Here is a 23,261-nt window from a genome sequence, read left to right on the forward strand (position 1 = left end):
TCACTTGTTTTTGTAGTGAAAAAAGAACAAAATGTAGAAATCAGTCATCATTAGGCAGATGCAGTAAATTAAGGTGTAAATGCAGTGTTTGTATAGTAAATCGGAGGTGAATTGATGTTTAAATGGGTTATATGTAAGAATTGTCATGTATTGTTTTTTTTTATTGGCAATGTGTAAACAGCTTGTAACGAAAGTAAAAAATCGAGACCTTCATCGACTTTATAGGTTGTCTAATGAAGCCAGAGCCCTGATTTTTATGTGAAGGACTCGGAATCGGATCGGTTTTGCCGGGAAAATCAAAAGGATGTGACGTTTACGAGCTTCCGTGGGCCTTTCTTCCATTCAGGAATGCTTATATTTTCAGGATAATGCCGAAAGAGCCATTCTGTACAGTAATGTAAGTGCCATGCAAAGAAAAGTGTTTAATTCAAACTAGTATATAGCCAGATCTATAAATTATAGGCATACCTTATAATCAAACTATCATAGTGTAACTTACCTCATATTTCGACATGATGCCGGTGAATTGCAGAGCTTGTGCAAACATATCCACGATGATCAGATGCTTTTTTAAATGCTGATTTCTCACCGCTGTCATTTTTGTTGTGTTTATTTTGCTATTGAGAGGAAAACGTGGCACATGTTTTCATCTAACCGTCGCTCTCGACAGCGTCGGGATATTCGTTAATGGTATATCGCTGCAAATGTGTTTCCAACTTTTTAATTCTAAGCCAAGAACGAAAAAAAACTTGGTCGTGAGTATATCGAGGCATTAAATCTTGTTTAATGCCAAGAGACACTTGTTCACAAGTGCTAGCACAAGCATTAAAGGGTTAGTTCACCCAAAAATGAAGACCTTCATTCATCTTCAGAACACAAATTAAGATATTTTAGTTGAAATCCATAGATGACATTTCCTCTCTCAAGATCCATTAATGTACTAAAAACATATTTAAATCAGTTCATGTGAGTACAGTGGTTCAATATTAATATCATAAAGCCACAAGAATATTTTTGGTGCGCCAAAAAAACAAAATAACGACTTATATAGTGATGGATGATTTCAAAACACTGCTTCAGGAATCTTTGGAGCGTTATGAATCGTTTGTGTCGAATCAGCGGTTCGGAGCGCCAAAGTCACGTGATTTCAGCAGTTTGACGCGCGATCCGAATCATGATTCGACACTAAGATTCATGACGATCCGAAGCTTCCTGAAGCAGTGTTTTGAAATCGGCCATCACTAAATAAGTTGTTATTTTGTTTTTTTGGCGCACCAAAAATATTCCCGTCGTTTTATAATATTAACATTGAACCACTGTACTCACATGAACTGATTTAAATATGTTTTTAGTACATTAATGGATCTTGAGAGAATAAATGTCATTGCTGGCTATGCAGGCCTCACGGAGCCATCGGATTTCAACAAAAATATCTTAATCTGAAGGTCTTACGGGTGTGAAACAATATGAGGGTGAGTAATATGACACTATTTTCATTTTTGGGTGAACTAACCCTTTAAGTTGCTAGCTCGCTAATAACGGGTTTCGGGATTGATCAGACATTCAAGTTTAATTGCGATTAAATGGGTGAAGATTTGGAGGGATATATTAAAACATATTAATAAATATTAAAATATAATATTAAAACATTTTTTAGCATTCAAAAATATTCCCGGTAGGCTATTTCTTTAATTTTTCATCTTTAATCAAAATGTTTCAGACTAAACATGTTTTCTTGTGAATATTGATAATTAGTTTACAGTTTGTTTGTTTTTTTCTGGTGTCTCAATGTCACTTCCCATCTTTTGTAAAATCCCATGAACTAGCAGCCCACTTCCTGAATGACATTATCCTCCAGGAAGTGACATCACTCTGGAGGGAAAACTGCAGAATGATCAGTAAGTATTATCAATGGATTTGATGAATTCTGGGATTTTGTTGTTTTGTGTCTCTCTAAAATCATTCATCAATTCATGTTCAATCAAATAACACAAATTAGTTTGATAATATCAACATTTCAAAAGATGCTTAAAATATGAAAATTATCTTCCATATGTTGACGTCTTGTATAATTATTGCAATGAATAACTTTAGCTCTTTATCAACCTGCTCAATGAGTAAATAATCGAATTATAAATTAAATTGATAATCTGATAAATGCTTAAATAAAGCATATTTATTTATTGTTCTACAGTAACTTAAGCAGGTTCAGGAGGAATGATCCAGAGATTGTATTTCTGGTGACACTTTTGTTAGTTTCAATACATGTATAACAAGATGAATGTGATTCAGAACAAGATTAATATTGTGATACTGATAAAGACCAGACAGCATGATCTGATTAAAAACTAATTACACATGCTGTAATGACTCAGAAAGGACAGCAGGGCTGTTTCATTAAAACCGTGTTGAGCAGTGAATCAATAACACAATGACAGACGCTAGTTTCTGGATTTTTCTAACTTATTTACTTCTGCTTCATGCTGTTATTAAGTCAAACTAAAAACAAAACATGTTCTGACTGATGAATGATTTATTTTTTGATCCAATTCAAATTTGATTTGAACATGTGAGTGATTGTTGTTTGTTGTCCATCTAAAACTCTCCAGATCTTCAGAAGGTCTCTCCTCGAACCCTCAGACATGATCGACTCAGAGTTCAGATGAAGAATAGTTTCATATCATCTGGATTGTACGGTTGTGAATCTCTGGGACACGAGAGCCGTCAGAGTGAACACAAGCCTCGCATTTGCAAAATGGCCCCACAAAGTCGAGCGAAGCAAAATCTATTGTGGTGTGGACTGAAGGCCTGGAGTCAAAGCCCAGAATCAGCAGTGAGCGGCGGGAAAGCGTCCCATCAGCAGAAGCCTAAAGCCCTCCATTGTGTGACCTTTGTAGGGCGGCTCTCGCGATATCGGGCCGCACGCGACCGGCTGTATATATTGGGCTGTCCAACTTTTCCAGTGTCACACTTTCTTACGTGTGGGTCAGTTTGGACACTATCCAGTGGAAAATGTCGCAGTATTCTGGAAAGGTAAGGATCTGATTGGTCACGAGTCAAGAGAACCACCATCTTTCTCACAGAATCCAGCCTTTAGCTGAAAACATCTTCATCAAATCCCTTTCCTTCTGAAGTTTTATGCATTTAACTTTGACTTTGTTAATATTTTGGCCGATTTTCATTTTAGGCCCCTGCACACTTGGAGCGGTCTGAGTTTTGCTGAGTTTTTGTTAATAATTTGAATTAGATTTTTTTTTTTTTTTTTTTTTTTGGTTTTAATGTTAGATAAAGTTTTAGTAATGTTGTTGTTGTGTGTGTGTCATTTTTTTTTTATTTAATGTCTATACAGTTTTTATTATGTTTTTTTGTAATCTGTATTAGATTTTTTTAATATTTTCCATTTGTTTTGTCATTTTAATTATTTTTAATGTCTATATAGTTTTTAAGTTTTAGTTTTTGTTAATATTTTAAATTAGATTTTATTTTTAAGATTTTAGTAAATTATGTTGTGTGTTTTTGTTTGTTTTATTTGTTTTTATAGTTTGTCTATTAAAGTTCGTTATTAGTTTGTCTATATATTTTTTTATTAAGTTTTAGGTTTTAGTAAAATTAAATTTTATTTTTTTTATATACAATTTTAATCTTAATTTTATTTAAAATTTAGTTATTTTATGTTTTTGTCATTTTATTAGTTTTTCTTGTCTATATAGTTTTAGTTTTTGGTAATAATTTGAATTAGATTTTTATTTTTTGTATTTTGTATTTTAGTTAAAATTTTAGAAATGTTGTTTTTGTTGTAATTTTTTATGTCTATATAGTTTTTATTACGTTTTTTTTTTTGTTAATATTATGAATTGGGTTTTATTTTTTTAAAATGTTCCATTTTAATTTTAGTTAAAAGTTTAGAAATGTTCTAGTTTTTTTAATGTCTTTATAGTTTTATTTTTTTGTTTATTTAGGTATTTTAGTAGGCCTACTTCAATTTAAACTAAATGAAAATGACATGTTGCTTTATCAACTAGTTAAAATAAAATTGTATGAATTTAAAATTTTATTTTAATTAGTTTTTTTTTTTTTTTTTGTGGTGATGAAACTGTTTTTATGGTTTTAGTTTTTAACTGATAACCCTGGCTTTCTGCCATTATTTTTTAATTTGACGTAAGATTGGAAAAGATTGAATCTTCATTCGTCTTTAGAGGTTATTTTCCAGCCCATAATCTGAAGCACATTCTGGTCCTCACGATGTGTTGGTTTGTTTTGCGTGTTTCAGATCGTGTTTTACGAGGGCCGCTGCTTCACCGGCAGGCGGCTGGAGGTGTACGGCGACTGCGATAACTTCCAGGATCGCGGCTTCATGAACAGGGTGAACTCCATCCGCGTGGAGAGCGGCGCCTGGATCTGCTACGACCATCCCGACTTCAAGGGTCAGCAGTACATCCTGGAGCGCGGAGAATATCCCGAGTTCCAGCGCTGGAACTCCCACAATGATCACATGGGCTCCTGCAAACCCATCAGGATGGTGAGAGGATCAATGCGTATCATAGAAAACCCATCTGTAGTTTACTAAAGAACCTTTCAGTGATCAGTTCTTTAAAAAATCTAATTTTCTAAATAATGTTTTAATAATATAAAGAACCTTATATGCATGGATGTTAAAGGTTCTTTGTGAAACCATCGATGCCAATAACTTCATTTGTTAAGAGCATTGCGTTAATGGATGCAGCATCTCATGCAATATGTTCTTTTGTTTACTGCATTGTCTTTCCATGTATACAGGAAAATTGCATACTCAAAATCAATCTGCACCCTAAGTATAACACACACTAGCAAGGGCTTTAATGCTATAATTATGATGCGATTACATGCAACACATTAATGAGGCCATGCATGAAAACATATCTGATATATCGACAACATTACAGTATGATTGTTTAAAAAGTAGTGCACGAAATAGACATGTTATACAATGACAAACGTGAAAATGAAGCCGAGAGCATTGCATCATGGGATGCAGCATCTCACGCAGTATATGCTCTGTTGCATATTTTAACAAATGTAGAATGTTTTTTCATGCATATAGAAAATGTGCATAGTATGCATGCTTCATACTGCAGAAATAGGAAGAGTTGCATGCAATTCCAGATATAAAATGTAATGAGAAAATAAAATGTACTGCAGAAATGGAGTTGTAATTTTGTTGTACTGCATATTTTAGAAAATGCACAGAATTATTCCATGCATACTGGAAAATGGGTGTAGTATGCACGCTTCATGCCTCAGAAGTAGTTATAATTTTGTTGTATATTGCATACTTTAGAAAATGCAATCCATGCATACACGGAATTTGCATACTGTGCATAGTATGCATGCTTCATACTGCAGAAATAGTAAGAGTTACATGCAATTCCAGATATAAAATGTAATAATGAGAACTGTATGGAAGTGAACTCTGGTCATAACGTGTGCTTGTGAATGTCCGTCAGCACGGAGAGCACTACAGGATGGAGATGTTCGAGGGCTGTAACTACACCGGTCAGTGTATGGAGTTCTGTGACGACTGTCCCTTCCTCCAGAGCCGCGGATTCAACACAAACTGTGTCAACTCTGTCAGAGTGTTCGGGGACGGAGCGTAAGTTCAATTACCTCGTGTTTCTCTGGACACAAATCCATAAACTTGTGGTAAAACGCAGATTAATCACTGAAAGTTCTATACTTATTCTATATTATTATAGAATCATTGCTAAGTTTGCACACTTCTCTTTAGGTGGGTGATGTACGAAGAGCCTAACTTCCGTGGTCGCATGTACATTGTGGAAAGAGGAAACTACTGCAGCCATAACGAGTGGCAGGCGCAGAATCCCAACATCCAGTCCATCCGCAGGGTCGTCAACTACTTCTAAACCCTCCAGACGCTGCTCTCCTCCATCTTCCCCTTCAGTCCCACAAACTCTGACTCCCCCTTCTCTCTGAACATGTAAAATAAACACTGAAAACCAAAACCAGGACAGTATTTTATCACACAACAGTCTCTGTCTGTCACTGACTCACAACATCTCCTGACTTCATCACACCTCAAATGAAGCGATGCATCTTATCAGCATCACGATTATAGGGTAAAACTTAGAAATGCACAACTGTTCAAAAGGTTTTTTTTAAAGAAATTAATACTTTTATTCTGCAAGGACACATTAAATTGATTAAAAGTGACTTATAATGTTACAAAAGATTCTTTTTCAAATAAATGCTGTTCTTTTGAACTTTCTATTCATCAAAGAATCCTGAAAAATAAAAAGTATCATGTTTTTTACAAAAATATGAACTGTTTTCAACATTGATAATAATCAGAAATGTTTCTTGAGCAGCAAATCAGCATATTAGAATGATTTCTGAAGGATCATGTGACATATATTCACATAAACAGTTATTTGAAAGTGTAATCATTTTTGTTTTTACTGTATTTTTGGTCAAATAAATGCAGACTTGGTGAGCAGAAAAGAAAAAATATATAAAAAAATATTAGTTTTAAAACACCCAATAGCTTCACTGGTTTGAAATGGTCATGCAGTGACAAATGCACTATTTTGTCTTAATTAGTCATAAATTAAACCACAAAAAATGTCACAATATTACCAGGTGATCATCACTGTGACTGTAGGAGAATGATAATAAGGGACTAGATGTGGTTATAAAAACAAAAGGTTAAAATTATTTCAGTGGAATTGAATTAAACACATTTATTGCACACATATTAGAAAACAGTCGAGCAGAATTCAGCTTCCTAACCAGATGAATATTGCAGAATGAAAAGAGATTTTTCACCATAGACACTGTAAATGTTCACGATGAGTGACTCTTTATTGCGTTCAACAAATAATGAACCGTATGAACATGAACAGAAGAATCAGAACGGAGTAAAACTATATAAAGCACTTACATTCAACTGGGTCATGAAATTAGTGTCTAGAATCACCATCAAACAAGATCTTTAAATAAAACTATCTTTTTATATGTCATCAATCATGTAGAAGCTAAAATTATTTAACTAAAAAAATTAACATTGTATAAATCAAAGTTTCTTCTAAGTTCTTCTTAGATTCAATGTTATTTGAAAACAAAAAAGCATTAACTGTTTTGAACTCATTTGTTGAACATGAACAGCTGCATTGATTTGGTGACTCTAGATCCGGTGAAAGCTCTTCTCATCCGGAGGACGTGGCCTGTTTGTCCAGACGGGATCTGATCTGGATCATGAGCTCCTGCTCCTCGTCCAGCGTGACGTCCAGATAGTCTTCTTCATGTCTGGGAATGTCCTCCAGAACCTCGTTCACCAGCTCCTCGTCCAGAGGACTAGAACTTGAGACTGGACACAAACACATATACTGGACATAAATCACATACTGATAATGATATATTTTTATTAATAATAAATAATGGCATTTTATATACATGCATAATATAAACATGCATATTTATAATATTAACAAAATGTATTCATTGTCACTGACACAAATCATGTCATATGTGTGTGTGTGTGTGAATGCAGTTATATATACATTTATTTTAATAATAAATTACATTTATATATATATATATATATATATTATTACATATATATATTTTTTTGTTTTCATCACTGTTATGCATGCATTATATATATATATATATTAATAATAAAGAATGGCATTTAATATATATAAATATATATATATATATATATGCATAATGTAAATATGCATATTTATAATATGCATTTTTTAGTTTTTTTATACATTTTCCCTGATACAAAGCATTGTTATGTTTTTATATCTAAAAGTACATCTATATTTTATATATACATATTTATTTTTATTAATAATAAATTACATTTTATGTTTATGCACAAAAACATATGCATATTTATGATATGCATTTTTTAATTATTTTTTGTCATTAATTAATTTAATATGCTATTTGATATGCTATTAAATTCATTGTCATTAATAAAAAGCATTGTTTTTATATATATATATATATATATATATATATATATACACACACACACACAAATATATATATATGTTTGTAGGTGATGTTATACATGCATATTTGTTTATTTTTAATGAGAATAAATAATGGAATTTTACATATTTATGCATGTTTATAATATGCATATGTATTCTTTATGATTTCTCTTTTGCATTCATCTTATTTTCCCTGTTTATTAATCATATATTGTGTGTTTTCTCTGTTGACGTGTGTAGCGTTCCCACCGGTGCAGTCGGAGGAGGTGCTGGGCTCCTCTGAGGAGGATGATGGAGGAGAGGGCGACAGGAGTTCAGGAGGAACGGCACCCTGGTGATCCAGCAGCATCTGTGTGGCCTGCTCCAGATCATCTCCCATGAGCCTCAGCGCCGAATCGGCCACGTCCAGCGGAAAGCCATACGACACCAGCTGCACAAACACACACACATGAGTCATGTTCATGATCTACAGCTGAAGTCTGCATGTGAATCACAGGAACCCACCTGATCCAGTTTAGTCTGTCTGTCTGAACTCTGAGCTTCAGTGCCGTCCAGCAGAATCTGCAGAAGAACATCAGCATTATTCCGTCTCCATCAGCTCATGTGTGTGTGTGTGTATGTGTGTGTTCTCACATTGTAGGCCTTGTCCACGTCTCCTCTGGCCTGATGCAGGGCTCTGGCCGCATCTCTCTTACTGTAGCCCAGCTCCACCAGCGTGTTGATGTCCTGCAGACGCCGTCTCCTCTTCTCACGCTCTCTCTCCTTCATCTCCTTCCTCTCCTGATGGGACATCAGCACATGTTTAATTCTGAGCTCACATGACTGAAAGTGTTGGTCATTATTGTGTTTGTAGCGCAGCACCTTCTTCCTCTGTGTGATGTGATCCACGGCCTGTGTTAAGTCTCCTCGACAGGCTCTCAAACCCAGACGAGCGTCCTGCTCAGAGAAACCCAAACTCATCAGCTGCATGATCTTGTCAGGGTCCAGATACAACTGACCGAACAGATGCTCAACCTGACGACACAGAGAGACAATCAGGAGTCATACTCTAGAAGAATCAAATGAGTCATTGTCTAGAAGAATTAAACAAGTCATAAGGCTTGTTCAAGATATATCAGCACTGTGTAGACCGATCTGTGTGTATGACATCAAAGTACTGCGAGAGTGATTCAAACACTTAATAAGGAGTCGTATGCTCTTGTGGTACCTTGATTTCATACGCCAATTGATTTGCGCAGCGCCGATGCATCTCGAACAAGCCTATACTGTAGAAGAATCTATCAAGTCATACTTTAGAAGAATCAAACTAGCCATGATCTAGAAGAATCAAATGAGTCATACTCTAGAAGAATCAACTGAGTCATGTTCTAGAAGAATCAAACGAGTCATACTCTAGAAGAATTAACTGAGTCATGTTCTAGAAGAATCAAATGAGTCATACTCTAGAAGAATCAAATGAGTCATACTCTAGAAGAATCAAATGAGTCATACTCTAGAAGAATCAAATGAGTCATATTCTTTAAGTATCAAATAAGTCACAATCTATAAGAATAAATCTAGCCATATTCTAAGAATCAAGTTATATTCTATAAAAATTAAACATGTTGTTTTCTATAAAAATCAAGTGCATTGCATTCTATAAGAATCACATTTTATATTAATCAAATGATTCATTTTTGCATTTAATTGTTGTTACTGTACCTTAATGATTTCTATATGGACAATCAAATGTATTTAAACTGTCATGAAAATAATGTTGCATGCATTTCAAGAAAAAAGTACAAAAAAAAAAAAAAAAAAAAAAAAAAAAAGCTTAATGTTCTTTATAAAAATTCTTCTATTTTGTATTTTTTATTTATTGGATTTTTGAATTATTTATGGCATTTTTATTTATTTATCATTGTATTTTGTATTTTATATATTGATATTGGAGTGAAATATGACTTGGACATCTTGAAAAGCTGGAAATTTCACTTAAAAACTTAAACCCCTATAATAAGGAAATATCTTTGCTGCCATCTGGAGCATTAATGTGAAAATACACGTGAAGGGGTTTGATCTGTGATTTTGTACAAATGTGTTGAGCAAATGATTCAAAGATTCACTCAGAATTCTCAAAAGAATTTTCACTGGTTACCTACTGGAAGAGTCACCAAATGAATCACTGAACAGTCAAAAGAATCAAAAGATTCAAGGATGAATCATAATCTGCACTATTAGTAGTTGAGGTTCTTTTAGAGATAAATAGACATAATTAAATTCAGAGCATTTACTTCTTTGAGCTTGTGAGATGCTTGGTTCTTGTTGCCTTCATGGTAAGCCAGCACACTCTGAAGGAGGTACAGCCTCAGAAACAGCACGTCTTCTCCTCCGGTGTGGCCCTGAGAGCCAGAAACACATGACACATGCAGTGAACACACACACATGTGTGAGGTAAAGAACAGTGTCCAGACTCTCAGGGTGTCTGACAGACCTTGATGAGCCGCAGTCGGCTCTGCTGCTCTCCGTAGCACCTCTGGAAACACTCCTCGGCTCGAGCCAGCCTCTGTCTGGCGTCGTTCAGACAGTCCAGCTGCTCCAGCGCCTGATAACACCACACGATATCCAGCTGCAGGACGGCGTAATTATCCACCGTGTTCAGCAGCGCAGAGTTGCACTTACTGCAGAAACATAAACAGCCATCAGAGTTGCTATTAAATATGCTATTAAATCTCCTCAAGTGCTTTTGTAAGCGCATATACTTTCTAATTACAGATATCCTTTATTCAAAATCGAACAGCACTGATGTCATTGTAATGATAATTGTTTTTTTTTCAAGCGATATAGATTGTATTATTATTGTTCTTTGCCTTTTTGCATATACACAGCCATTAATACACTGTAAAGATGATATTTTGATGTGTTTACGATGGAATAAACCTGATATGTGCACATTAGTGAACAGTCATGATTTATTATTCATGTCATGATGAATGTAACGTGAAGATGAAGTCGTACTTGAACTGTTCGTCGGCGAGGAGCAGGTGACACAGAGCAACACTGTGGTCTCTCTTCTTCATCAGAGCTCGACCTTTCTCATGGAAACCCATCGCCAGGATCAGAGCCTGATATCGGAACACAACGTCAGATGAATTCAAGAGATCGGATATTAATGCAAGCACTTCTGAACTATTGACTGTTTATACACTCATGCAGCGCATTCATTTGTCTCATCTGTGAGATTCAGAAGGCTGGATGACATTTATTAGAATATTATTTAAGACATGAGTTGATACAGTAACATGAAGATGACAGGAATCACCTTCCTCTCAACATCAGGGATCTGGAGTGGATTTCCTTTCTGATCTGCGATCTCTAAAAACGGGGTTGTGGCTGGATCTTCACTGCCATCTGATGGATACAAAAGAGGAAATGATTTATTATTGACTATTATTATTATTGAAATGATTTAATATTGTTTTTGAACACTGCATTCACTAATCCAGGCCTGGTGTAAAATCTGTGACTGTTTGGATATTGTGTCATGTTCACCTCTCTCCGACAGGATCTGGAAACCCTTCTGCGTCCTCTGCACTCCTTCATCCTGACTGCGCTTCTTCTCCTCGTCCTCCCGCATTTCATTCTTCACCTCCTCCGAGGATACGTTCAGCACCATGATCTTACTGTTGTTCTTCACGTTCTGTTCTTCGAGCTTCATCCCTTAAAGAAACATGGATCATGTTACAAAATGCGGTAATTAATGGATTTATTAATAAATGTTCAAGCAGGCATCAGTTGTTTACCTAGAGCCAGTTTCTTTCCAGTCAAAATCAGGTTAAAGTGTTTGAATCCAAACTCCTCACTTATCCTTTGAAAGCAGAATAAGTTCATAATCAAACACAGGATGTGGAGGATGGGATAGAACCATTTAAATGAGCAAATGACATCAGAAATGATTTACCAAGAAATCAACGTTTACACTTCGTAATCAATGAAGTTTGCAACATTGACACTGTTATGAACTGAAATGAATAAGGACACTATTGTCTTATGTAGTGCTCCTTATAGAACTGAACTTGTTTCATAATTAACTTTATAGTTAGTGAACTGAACTGAATCAACACTGAACTGACTCAAGTATAAGACATGACTCACTGTTTCTTCAGCTCTTGGGTGGTGATGTCCAGTTTGGTTTTTAAAGGAACTTTCCTTTTCTTTTTCTTAAAGAAAAAAACAACAAAAAATGAGGTAAATTATTGAACAACAGTTGCATAAAAGTGATTATCTGAATGCATGCAGTACCTCTCCTTCTTTGGGCAGGTGGAGCTCTAGCGTGGCCACTGACGTCTCTTTAAACTGTTTATTTCCTTCATCTTTCCTGCTGGTGTCTGATCTGATTGTCTCCAGTGATGACATCACATCCTCCACTGTAAAGCCAGTGACTGGAGCGTATTTAAGAGCCAGTTCCTGAGCACAAGAGATGAATAAATCTGTTAGAAGCCGAAGTAACACGTGATCGAAACAGAAGTAACGCATGCTCGCAGCAGAAGTAACGGGTGATCATAACAGAAGTAATGCATGATTGCAGTAACATGATCGTAACAGAAATAACATGATCGCAGATTCGTAACAGAAGTAACGGGTGATCGTAACAGAAGTATCAGGTGATCGTATCAGAAGAAACGGGTGATCGTAACAGAAGTAACGGGAGATCGCAGAAGAAGTAAAGGGTGATCGCAACAGAAGTAACGGGTGATCGTAACAGAAGCAACGGGTGATCGTATCAGAAGTAACGGGTGATCGTAACAGAAGTAACAGGTGATCGTATCAGAAGTAACGGGTGATCGTATCAGAAGTATTGGGTTTTCATTTCTCAAGTAACCTGTGATCGTAATAGAAGTAACGGGTGATCGTATCAGAAGTATTGGGTTTTCGTTTCTCAAGTAACATGTGATCGTATCAGAAGTAACTGGTGATCGCAACAGAAGTAACGGGTGGTCGCAACAGAAGTAACGGGTGATCGCAACAGAAGTAACGGGTGATCGTATCAGAAGTAACGGGTGATCGTTTCTCAAGTAACTTGTGATCGTAACAGAAGTAACGGGTGATCGTAACAGAAGTAACGGGTGATCGTAACAGAAGTAACGGTGATAGTTTCTCAAGTAACTTGTGATCATAACAGAAGTAACGGGTGATCGTAACAGAAGTAACGGGTGATCGTAACAGAAGTAACGGTGATCGTTTCTCAAGTAACCTGTGATCGTAACAGAGGTAACGGGTAATCGTAGCAGAAGTAACGGGTGATCGTAACAGAAGTAAGGGGTGATCGCAACAGAAGTAACGGGTGATCGTAACAGAAGTAACGGGTGATCATATCAGAAGTAACGGGTGATCGTAACAGAAGTAACGGGTGATCGTATCAGAAGTAACGGGTGATCGTAACAGAAGTAACGGGTGATCGTAACAGAAGTAACGGGTGATCGTAACAGAAGTAACGGGTGATCGTAACAGAAGTAACGGTGATCGTTTCTCAAGTAACCTGTGATCGTAACAGAGGTAACGGGTAATCGTATCAGAAGGGTGATCGTATCAGAAGTAACGGGTGATCGCAACAGAAGTAACAGGTGATCATAACAGAAGTAACGGGTGATCGCAACAGAAGTAACGGGTGATCGTAACAGAAGTAACGGGTGATCGTATCAGAAGTAACGGGTGATCGTAACAGAAGTAACGGGTGATCGTATCAAAAGTAACGGGTGATCGTAACAGAAGTAACGGGTGATCGTATCAGAAGTAACGGGTGATCGTAACAGAAGTAACGGTGATCGTTTCTCAAGTAACTTGTGATCATAACAGAAGTAACGGGTGATCGTAACAGAAGTAACGGGTGATCGTATCAAAAGTAACGGGTGATCGTAACAGAAGTAACGGGTGATCGTAACAGAAGTAACGGGTCATCATAACAGAAGTAACGGGTGATCGTATCAGAAGTAACGGGTGATCGCAACAGAAGTAACGGGTGATCGTAACAGAAGTAACGGGTGATCGTAACAGAAGTAACGGGTGATCGTAACAGAAGTAACGGGTGATCGTAACAGAAGTAACGGGTGATCGTATCAGAACTAACGGGTGATCGTAACAGAAGTAACGGGTGATCGTATCAAAAGTAACGGGTGATCGTAACAGAAGTAACGGGTGATCGTAACAGAAGTAACGGGTGATCATAACAGAAGTAACGGGTGATCGTATCAGAAGTAACGGGTGATCGCAACAGAAGTAACGGGTGATCGTAACAGAAGTAACGGGTGATCGTAACAGAAGTAACGGGTGATCGTAACAGAAGTAACAGGTGATCGTATCAGAAGTAACGGGTGATCGTAACAGAAGTAACGGGTGATCGTATCAAAAGTAACGGGTGATCGCAGCAGAAGAAACGGGTGATCGCAGCAGAAGTAACGGGTGATCGTAACAGAAGTAACGGGTGATCGTTTCAGAAGTAACGGGTGATCGCAACAGAAGTAACGGGTGATCGCAACAGAAGTAACGGGTGATCGCAGCAGAAGTAACGCGTGATCGTAGCAGAAGTAACAGGTGATCGTAACAGAAGTAACAGGTGATCGTAACAGAAGTAACGGGTGATCGTATCAGAAGTAACGGGTGATCGTAACAGAAGTAACGGGTGATCGTAACAGAAGTAACGGTGATCGTTTCTCAAGTAACTTGTGATCATAACAGAAGTAACGGGTGATCGTAACAGAAGTAACGGGTGATCGTATCAGAAGTAACGGGTGATCGTAACAGAAGTAACGGGTGATCGTATCAAAAGTAACGGGTGATCGCAACAGAAGTAACGGGTGATCGTAACAGAAGTAACGGGTGATCGTATCAAAAGTAACGGGTGATCGTAACAGAAGTAACGGGTGATCGTAACAGAAGTAACGGGTGATCATAATAGAAGTAACGGGTGATCGTATCAGAAGTAACGGGTGATCGCAACAGAAGTAACGGGTGATCGTAACAGAAGTAACGGGTGATCGTAACAGAAGTAACGGGTGATCGTAACAGAAGTAACGGGTGATCGTAACAGAAGTAACGGGTGATCATAACAGAAGTAACGGGTGATCGTATCAGAAGTAACGGGTGATCGCAACAGAAGTAACGGGTGATCGTAACAGAAGTAACGGGTGATCGTAACAGAAGTAACGGGTGATCGTAACAGAAGTAACGGGTGATCGTATCAGAACTAACGGGTGATCGTAACAGAAGTAACGGGTGATCGTATCAAAAGTAACGGGTGATCGTAACAGAAGTAACGGGTGATCGCAACAGAAGAAACGGGTGATCGCAACAGAAGTAACGGGTGATCGCAGCAGAAGAAACGGGTGATCGCAGCAGAAGTAACGGGTGATCGTAACAGAAGTAACGGGTGATCGCAACAGAAGTAACGGGTGATCGTAACAGAAGTAACAGGTGATCGTATCAGAAGTAACGGGTGATCGTAACAGAAGTAACGGGTGATCGTATCAAAAGTAACGGGTGATCGTAACAGAAGTAACGGGTGATCGTATCAGAAGTAACGGGTGATCGTAACAGAAGTAACGGTGATCGTTTCTCAAGTAACTTGTGATCATAACAGAAGTAACGGGTGATCGTAACAGAAGTAACGGGTGATCGTATCAAAAGTAACGGGTGATCGTAACAGAAGTAACGGGTGATCGTAACAGAAGTAACGGGTCATCATAACAGAAGTAACGGGTGATCGTATCAGAAGTAACGGGTGATCGCAACAGAAGTAACGGGTGATCGTAACAGAAGTAACGGGTGATCGTAACAGAAGTAACGGGTGATCGTAACAGAAGTAACGGGTGATCGTAACAGAAGTAACGGGTGATCGTATCAGAACTAACGGGTGATCGTAACAGAAGTAACGGGTGATCGTATCAAAAGTAACGGGTGATCGTAACAGAAGTAACGGGTGATCGTAACAGAAGTAACGGGTGATCATAACAGAAGTAACGGGTGATCGTATCAGAAGTAACGGGTGATCGCAACAGAAGTAACGGGTGATCGTAACAGAAGTAACGGGTGATCGTAACAGAAGTAACGGGTGATCGTAACAGAAGTAACAGGTGATCGTATCAGAAGTAACGGGTGATCGTAACAGAAGTAACGGGTGATCGTATCAAAAGTAACGGGTGATCGCAGCAGAAGAAACGGGTGATCGCAGCAGAAGTAACGGGTGATCGTAACAGAAGTAACGGGTGATCGTTTCAGAAGTAACGGGTGATCGCAACAGAAGTAACGGGTGATCGCAACAGAAGTAACGGGTGATCGTAACAGAAGTAACGGGTGATCGTAGCAGAAGTAACAGGTGATCGTAACAGAAGTAACAGGTGATCGTAACAGAAGTAACGGGTGATCGTATCAGAAGTAACGGGTGATCGTAACAGAAGTAACGGGTGATCGTAACAGAAGTAACGGTGATCGTTTCTCAAGTAACTTGTGATCATAACAGAAGTAACGGGTGATCGTAACAGAAGTAACGGGTGATCGTATCAGAAGTAACGGGTGATCGTAACAGAAGTAACGGGTGATCGTAACAGAAGTAACGGGTGATCGTAACAGAAGTAACGGGTGATCGTAACAGAAGTAACGGGTGATCATAACAGAAGTAACGGGTGATCGTATCAGAAGTAACGGGTGATCGCAACAGAAGTAACGGGTGATCGTAACAGAAGTAACGGGTGATCGTAACAGAAGTAACGGGTGATCGTAACAGAAGTAACAGGTGATCGTATCAGAAGTAACGGGTGATCGCAACAGAAGTAACGGGTGATCGTAACAGAAGTAACAGGTGATCGTAACAGAAGTAACGGGTGATCGTAACAGAAGTAACGGGTGATCGTAACAGAAGTAACAGGTGATCGTAACAGAAGTAACGGGTGATCGTAACAGAAGTAACAGGTGATCGTATCAGAAGTAACGGGTGATCGCAACAGAAGTAACGGGTGATCGTAACAGAAGTAACGGGTGATCGTAACAGAAGTAACGGGTGATCGTAACAGAAGTAACAGGTGATCGTAACAGAAGTAACGGGTGATCGTATCAAAAGTAACGGGTGATCGCAGCAGAAGAAACGGGTGATCGCAGCAGAAGTAACGGGTGATCGCAACAGAAGTAACGGGTGATCGTATCAGAAGTAACGGGTGATCGTAACAGAAGTAACGGGTGATCGCAACAGAAGTAACGGGTGATCGCAACAGAAGTAACGGGTGATCGCAGCAGAAGTAACGGGTGATCGTAACAGAAGTAACGGGTGATCGTATCAGAAGTAACGGGTGATCGCAACAGAAGTAACAGGTGATCGTAACAGAAGTAACGGGTGATCGTAACAGAAGTAACGGGTGATCGTAACAGAAGTAACAGGTGATCGTAACAGAAGTAACGGGTGATCGTATCAAAAGTAACGGGTGATCACAGCAGAAGAAACAGGTGATCGCAGCAGAAGTAACGGGTGATCGTAACAGAAGTAACGGGTGATCGTATCAGAAGTAACGGGTGATCGCAACAGAAGTAACGGGTGATCGCAACAGAAGTAACGGGTGATCGCAACAGAAGTAACGGGTGATCGCAGCAGAAGTAACGCGTGATCGTAGCAGAAGTAACAGGTGATCGTAACAGAAGTAACAGGTGATCGTAACAGAAGTAACGGGTGATCGTAACAGAAGTAACGGGTGATCGTATCAGAAGTAACGGGTGATCGCAACAGAAGTAACGGGTGATCGTAACAGAAGTAACGGGTGATCGTAACAGAAGTAACGGGTGATCGTAACAGAAGTAACGGGTGATCGTAACAGAAGTAACGGGTGATCATAACAGAAGTAACGGGTGATCGTATCAGAAGTAACGGGTGATCGCAACAGAAGTAACGGGTGATCGTAACAGAAGTAACGGGTGATCGTAACAGAAGTAACGGGTGATCGTAACAGAAGTAACGGGTGATCGTATCAGAAGTAACGGGTGATCGTAACAGAAGTAACGGGTGATCGTATCAAAAGTAACGGGTGATCGTAACAGAAGTAACGGGTGATCGTAACAGAAGTAACGGGTGATCGCAACAGAAGTAACGGGTGATCGTAGCAGAAGTAACGGGTGATCGCAGCAGAAGTAACGGGTGATCGTAACAGAAGTAACGGGTGATCGCAACAGAAGTAACGGGTGATCGCAGCAGAAGTAACGGGTGATCGCAGCAGAAGTAACGGATTTGGGTAAAGTTGGTTTTATATTCGCACATTCGGACATCCGTATTCAATAGCCTTGTTAATCACACTACACTGGACATTCAGTGGACATTCACAAGTAAATATGCCATTAAAACAATACTTGCCTATTTTGATCAACTGTGAAAAATGTTGTAAGTTGACAATCGTTGGTTGTCAATATCATGTCGCTGCTTAAAATTCGCAAACATTCATTTATTGCACATTTATTGGAAAGTCTGAATTTATCAGAAGTCCAAATGTGCGAATATAAAACCAACTTTACCCAAGTAAGTAACGGGTGATCGCAGCAGAAGTAACGCGTGATCGTAACAGAAGTAACGCGTGATTGTAACAGAAGTAACGGGTGATCGTAACAGAAGTAACGGGTGATCGCAACAGAAGTAACGGGTGATCGCAACAGAAGAAACGGGTGATCGCAACAGAAGTAACGGGTGATCGCAGCAGAAGAAACGGGTGATCGCAGCAGAAGTAACGGGTGATCGTAACAGAAGTAACGGGTGATCGTAACAGAAGTAACGGGTGATCGCAACAGAAGTAACGGGTGATCGTAACAGAAGTAACGGGTGATCGCAACAGAAGTAACGGGTGATCGTAACAGAAGTAACGGGTGATCGTATCAGAAGTAACGGGTGATCGTAACAGAAGTAACGGGTGATCGTAACAGAAGTAACGGGTGATCGCAACAGAAGTAACGGGTGATCGTAACAGAAGTAACGGGTGATCGCAGCAGAAGTAACGCGTGATCGTAGCAGAAGTAACGGGTGATTGCAGCAGAAGTAACGCGTGATCGTAGCAGAAGTAACGGGTGATCGCAGCAGAAGTAACGCGTGATCGCAGCAGAAGTAATGGGTGATCGCAGCAGAAGTAACGGATTTGGGTAAAGTTGGTTTTATATTCGCACATTCGGACATCCGTATTCAATAGCCTTGTTAATCACACTACATTGGACATTCAGTGGACATTCACAAGTAAATATGCCATTAAAACAATACTTGCCTATTTTGATCAACTGTGAAAAATGTTGTAAGTTGACAATCGTTGGTTGTCAATATCATGTCGCTGCTTAAAATTCGCAAACATTCATTTATTGCACATTTATTGGAAAGTCTGAATTTATCAGAAGTCCAAATGTGCGAATATAAAACCAACTTTACCCAAGTAAGTAACGGGTGATCGCAGCAGAAGTAACGGGTGATCGCAACAGAAGTAACGGGTGATCGTAACAGAAGTAACGAGTGATCGCAGCAGAAGTAACGGGTGATCGCAACAGAAGCAGCTGCTTCATTCATTCACCTCTATCTTCTGGCGGTCCGCTGCGCCGCTGTCAGTCGTGAAGGGCTCCATCCACAGGCGGATGTTGTCCTGCCTGAGCAGAGCGATCAGACGAGCCTGGATGTGCTGCTCATCCATCGCTACAAACCTCCAGAGATGATCGGAGTCAGAAGATTCTGCAACTGAAAGTGAAACTCATCAGCCCTTGAATGGAAATCCCCTAAAAATCCAGAATTTGCCATTAAACGCTTAAAATAACATCTGAGATTAGACACATTTAGACGGTTTATATAGATGATATACTTCTATATGCATGTGTATGTGTTGTTAATGTGATTAAATATATCAGTTGTCGAGATGTTGTTGAAAACGTCTCACCAACTCTGCTGCGATGCGCACACGTGATGTTGTTGTTGTTTTCTTCCTGATTCAGTCACATCCGGTTGCACACGTCATGACATGTCATGTGTGGGTTTTTTTTTGCGTTTAGCACCTCCTGCTGGACTGGGGATGAGCTGTTATTATATTATATTTAAATTCATATATGGGTTTATAATAAAGATAATCATTTATTATTATTATTATTTTATTTTTTTTTAGTAAACTGTTTTATTTAAAGCCACACGCAAAGGAGGAAAATGCAAATAGTGCAAATAGAGAAACCTTTTATGAATATAAAAGGTTTTTTTATGAATGGTTGTTATATACACTGGCATTTAAATGTTTTCATACTGTTGTATACTTTGCTCTAATAATACAAATGTATATTTGATTATTATAAATCAATTAGAATTTATAAATGCTTATATAGGCTATATAGTTAGAGAGAGATTTTTCATCAATGTTTATTTTATATAAATATCAGGTTACACAGACTGATTGTTCTTGCATTATTCACATTGAAATGTACTTTGAAAACAATTTTCACAAATAATTACAAAGAATCAAGAACTGACACAATGAATTAAACATGAAATGTTAAAGTAGAAAGACTGAAATAGTATTTCCTTCTAAAACACTCCAATAATTACAACTTTTTTACAATGTACATCAAATATTGATTAGATAATTAGCCTAGTGATTGTGCAAACTATGCAAAAGAACCATTATTAATATGATGCAAATGCAACTGATGTCTCTAATCATTGCATTACTTGCCAATAACTCCTCTAATATCATGTTTATGTGCTATAAACCAATGCATATCAATATATAATACATACATGCTCATCTGTCCATGTCATATAGAAAGCAATAAGAAACAGCCATTGTTTTTGGTGTCAGCTCATTTCAGTCACTACACAATACTACTGGTTTATTGCACATTTTTTGCCAAAAATCATGTTCTAAGAATGTTCCCTTTTAGTTAAGAAAACATTATTTCTAAAAAACGTTATTTTGAATGTTCTCAATACGTAACATTTAAAAATGTCAGAAGAACTAAAGCATTTCTGAACAGTTCCATGAATGATGTTTCGGTATTAATGTTTTGAAAACATTATTAGAGGCCAGAAAACAAAAAAGAAATTTCAGTCATATATCCTCATTAAAATGAGGCGTAGAGTCCCAGTCTCCTGGCGGTCTCAGACTTCCTCGGACACTTCCTCTGAGGGAAGGGGTAATATTTGGAGCCTGCAGGTGTGGAGCGATAACTCCCAAAGCTCATCTTCCTGGAGTTCAGAGCACTGGAGTTCTTCAGATGATGGTTTGAGTCCTCCGGGAGCCGCTCTGACTCTAAGCTTGTTCTGGAGTCTTCAGAAGACACATGATTCCTGTGTTCAGACACTTCGGCCGTGTGTGTCAGGCGGTGCACATCCAGATGAGTGCGCCACAGACCGCCAGCAGAGTCCACGACAAACTCCACTAGGGTTTCTTGGACTGAAGCTGATGGAGAACGCAGGCACACGGGAACCACGTCCACTAGAGTTTTGTTCATCTCTTCACTGTTTTGAGCTGCAGATGAACACAAGAAGAGCATTTGTCATTAAATACAACATCACATCATTAAATAAAAATCATTATTTGCTTTCAAAAGATATGCCTAATAGGGAACGTTTTCAGAACGTTCTGGCAAGGTTCTCTCAGCGTTATAAACATGTAACATTAGTAGAACGTTTGTTCAGAGTTATCTGGCCTTTAATAATGTTCTCTAAACGTTAGCACAGGAACGTTATTTAAATGGAATGTTTAATTCTGAAATGTTTTAGTTGGATGTTCATCTAATGTTTTTTAAATGTTTTGGAATGTTCAGAAAACATTCAAATGTAACAATGCTTGAAGATGATAAAATAGAATGTTGGAAGGTTTTGCATTAAAAAAGAAACAGTTTTAGAACATTTAAAACTGGATGTCTTGGAAGAATAGAACATTCAGAAATAACATTTTGATCACTTAATGGCAACATTATGAAAGCGTTTTTCTTCACTTGGTATTTAAGGTCAAATGTTTGTTTTCATTTTGTAAGTTGTGTAACAAGTGAAAAAAAAAAAAAAAAAAAAAAAAACACACACACTGACAAACAAAAGTCAGCTACTCTATATAAAGAAGATTGGCAAGTTGTCACATGATGTTATTTCCCATGCATCTTGTTTCTTTTATTTCCTGAGTAATAATAGTGGAAATGCTAAATATTTGTAAATGTAGTCAGTATTTCAACATTTTTGTCTATGCCGATATTGATTTTTGATAATGAACATCCCTGAGAAATATTCAGTCCATATTGTAAAGTGTGTGACAACTTGCCCCAGACAAGTTTATGTGATATGAGAGATAAAAACAAAACCTTTAAAAGGCATTCAGTTGTGACATTTAACATTAAGATGCAATAAATATCAATCACACAACATGTATCTCACAATAGGATTGTTTATTTATACAATTATTAATGTCCTACTAGTGTTTTGGAATATATAACTGGAATAGTATCATTCTCAGCCATATAATAGAATGTTTATAGTACATTAAAGGCTAACAGAACCTGAAGTGCACTTACCCAGCTAACAAACATGTTCTAAAAACATTTTACTAACGTTCCCATTAAGATGTGAAAATGTTATTTCTAAAAGGTTTCTAAAACATTCAGTTTTTAAATGATTTTTCTTGGTTATGAGAATGTTAAGAGAACATTCCATTTTTATCATTCTTCAAACAGAATGTTACTTTTGAATGTTCTTTGAAAGTTCTAAAACAAGTAACATTTAAAAAAAGAGAACATTAAAGCCCAGAAAACTCTGAACGTTCTATTAACGTTACTGAATATTTGTTCATAACCTTGCCAAAGTTTCCAGAACATTCTCTGTTTGCTGGACAGAAATCCAAACAACACTTCTTACCTTCCCTGAAGCACAGCACCTGAGTCTGGCGTCTCTGTTTGTCTCTGATGGAGTTGTATTGCTCTTTTAAGAGTGTGATGTCCATCCTAACACTGCTCAGCTCGTCCTCTTCTGACTGAAACATCCTCGTCTCTCCCCGCACATCTGCACACGTCAGAGACGAGCAACAGCATGGCCACATCCTGATAACATCCACTTTTATTGAAGTATAGTCATAAATGCAGCTTGATTTCTCCTCTGAACAGCAGATCTCATGGCTGTGTGTTTTGTGGGCATTCCCTCCAAGAGTTGCAACAAAGTGCAAACAGAAGAGGGCAATTCAAGGTTGTTCTGTTTGCAAAGACAATGTTTAAAAACATTCATGTGCAATATTCATATATTCATATTAAAATGCT

At 38.0% G+C, this 23,261-nt stretch overlaps 3 protein-coding genes across 5 annotated transcripts; 1 reads left to right on the plus strand and 2 right to left on the minus strand.

Moving 5' to 3' along the window:
• The first annotated feature begins 3,012 nt into the window (after positions 1–3,012).
• On the plus strand, positions 3,013–5,900 carry crygn2 (crystallin, gamma N2). Its single transcript, XM_067378503.1, has 4 exons — positions 3,013–3,033; positions 4,271–4,519; positions 5,484–5,629; positions 5,765–5,900. Exons 1-4 carry the CDS (start codon positions 3,013–3,015, stop codon positions 5,898–5,900), a joined length of 552 nt encoding a protein of 183 aa, XP_067234604.1.
• Positions 5,901–6,441: 541 nt separating this feature from the next.
• nub1 (negative regulator of ubiquitin-like proteins 1) lies at positions 6,442–19,952 on the minus strand. 3 transcript variants are annotated; one of them, XM_067377709.1, is made up of 15 exons: positions 19,917–19,948; positions 19,556–19,716; positions 12,282–12,446; positions 12,135–12,199; positions 11,783–11,847; positions 11,532–11,699; positions 11,302–11,390; positions 10,998–11,104; positions 10,474–10,660; positions 10,274–10,381; positions 8,862–9,014; positions 8,634–8,780; positions 8,505–8,561; positions 8,250–8,430; positions 6,442–7,360 (listed from the first exon to the last, which is right to left on the minus strand). In XM_067377709.1, exons 2-15 carry the CDS (start codon positions 19,670–19,672, stop codon positions 7,200–7,202), a joined length of 1,770 nt encoding a protein of 589 aa, XP_067233810.1. In that variant the 5' UTR covers positions 19,673–19,716; positions 19,917–19,948; the 3' UTR covers positions 6,442–7,199. The 3 variants fall into 3 exon arrangements, with proteins under 3 accessions (XP_067233810.1, XP_067233809.1, XP_067233808.1); XM_067377708.1 differs by having other exon boundaries at positions 19,556–19,754; positions 19,913–19,928; XM_067377707.1 differs by having other exon boundaries at positions 6,443–7,360; positions 19,913–19,952.
• Positions 19,953–20,451: 499 nt separating this feature from the next.
• LOC137013747 (uncharacterized protein C9orf152-like) lies at positions 20,452–23,047 on the minus strand. The gene is made up of 2 exons (XM_067377679.1): positions 22,867–23,047; positions 20,452–21,487 (listed from the first exon to the last, which is right to left on the minus strand). The coding sequence occupies exons 1-2, from the start codon at positions 23,045–23,047 to the stop codon at positions 21,081–21,083; spliced, it is 588 nt and encodes a 195-aa protein (XP_067233780.1). The 3' UTR covers positions 20,452–21,080.
• Between the last annotated feature and the right edge of the window lie 214 nt (positions 23,048–23,261).

This window comes from Chanodichthys erythropterus, chromosome 23 (genome assembly GCF_024489055.1).
Source record: "Chanodichthys erythropterus isolate Z2021 chromosome 23, ASM2448905v1, whole genome shotgun sequence".
In the NCBI taxonomy this organism is placed as follows: domain Eukaryota; kingdom Metazoa; phylum Chordata; class Actinopteri; order Cypriniformes; family Xenocyprididae; genus Chanodichthys; species Chanodichthys erythropterus.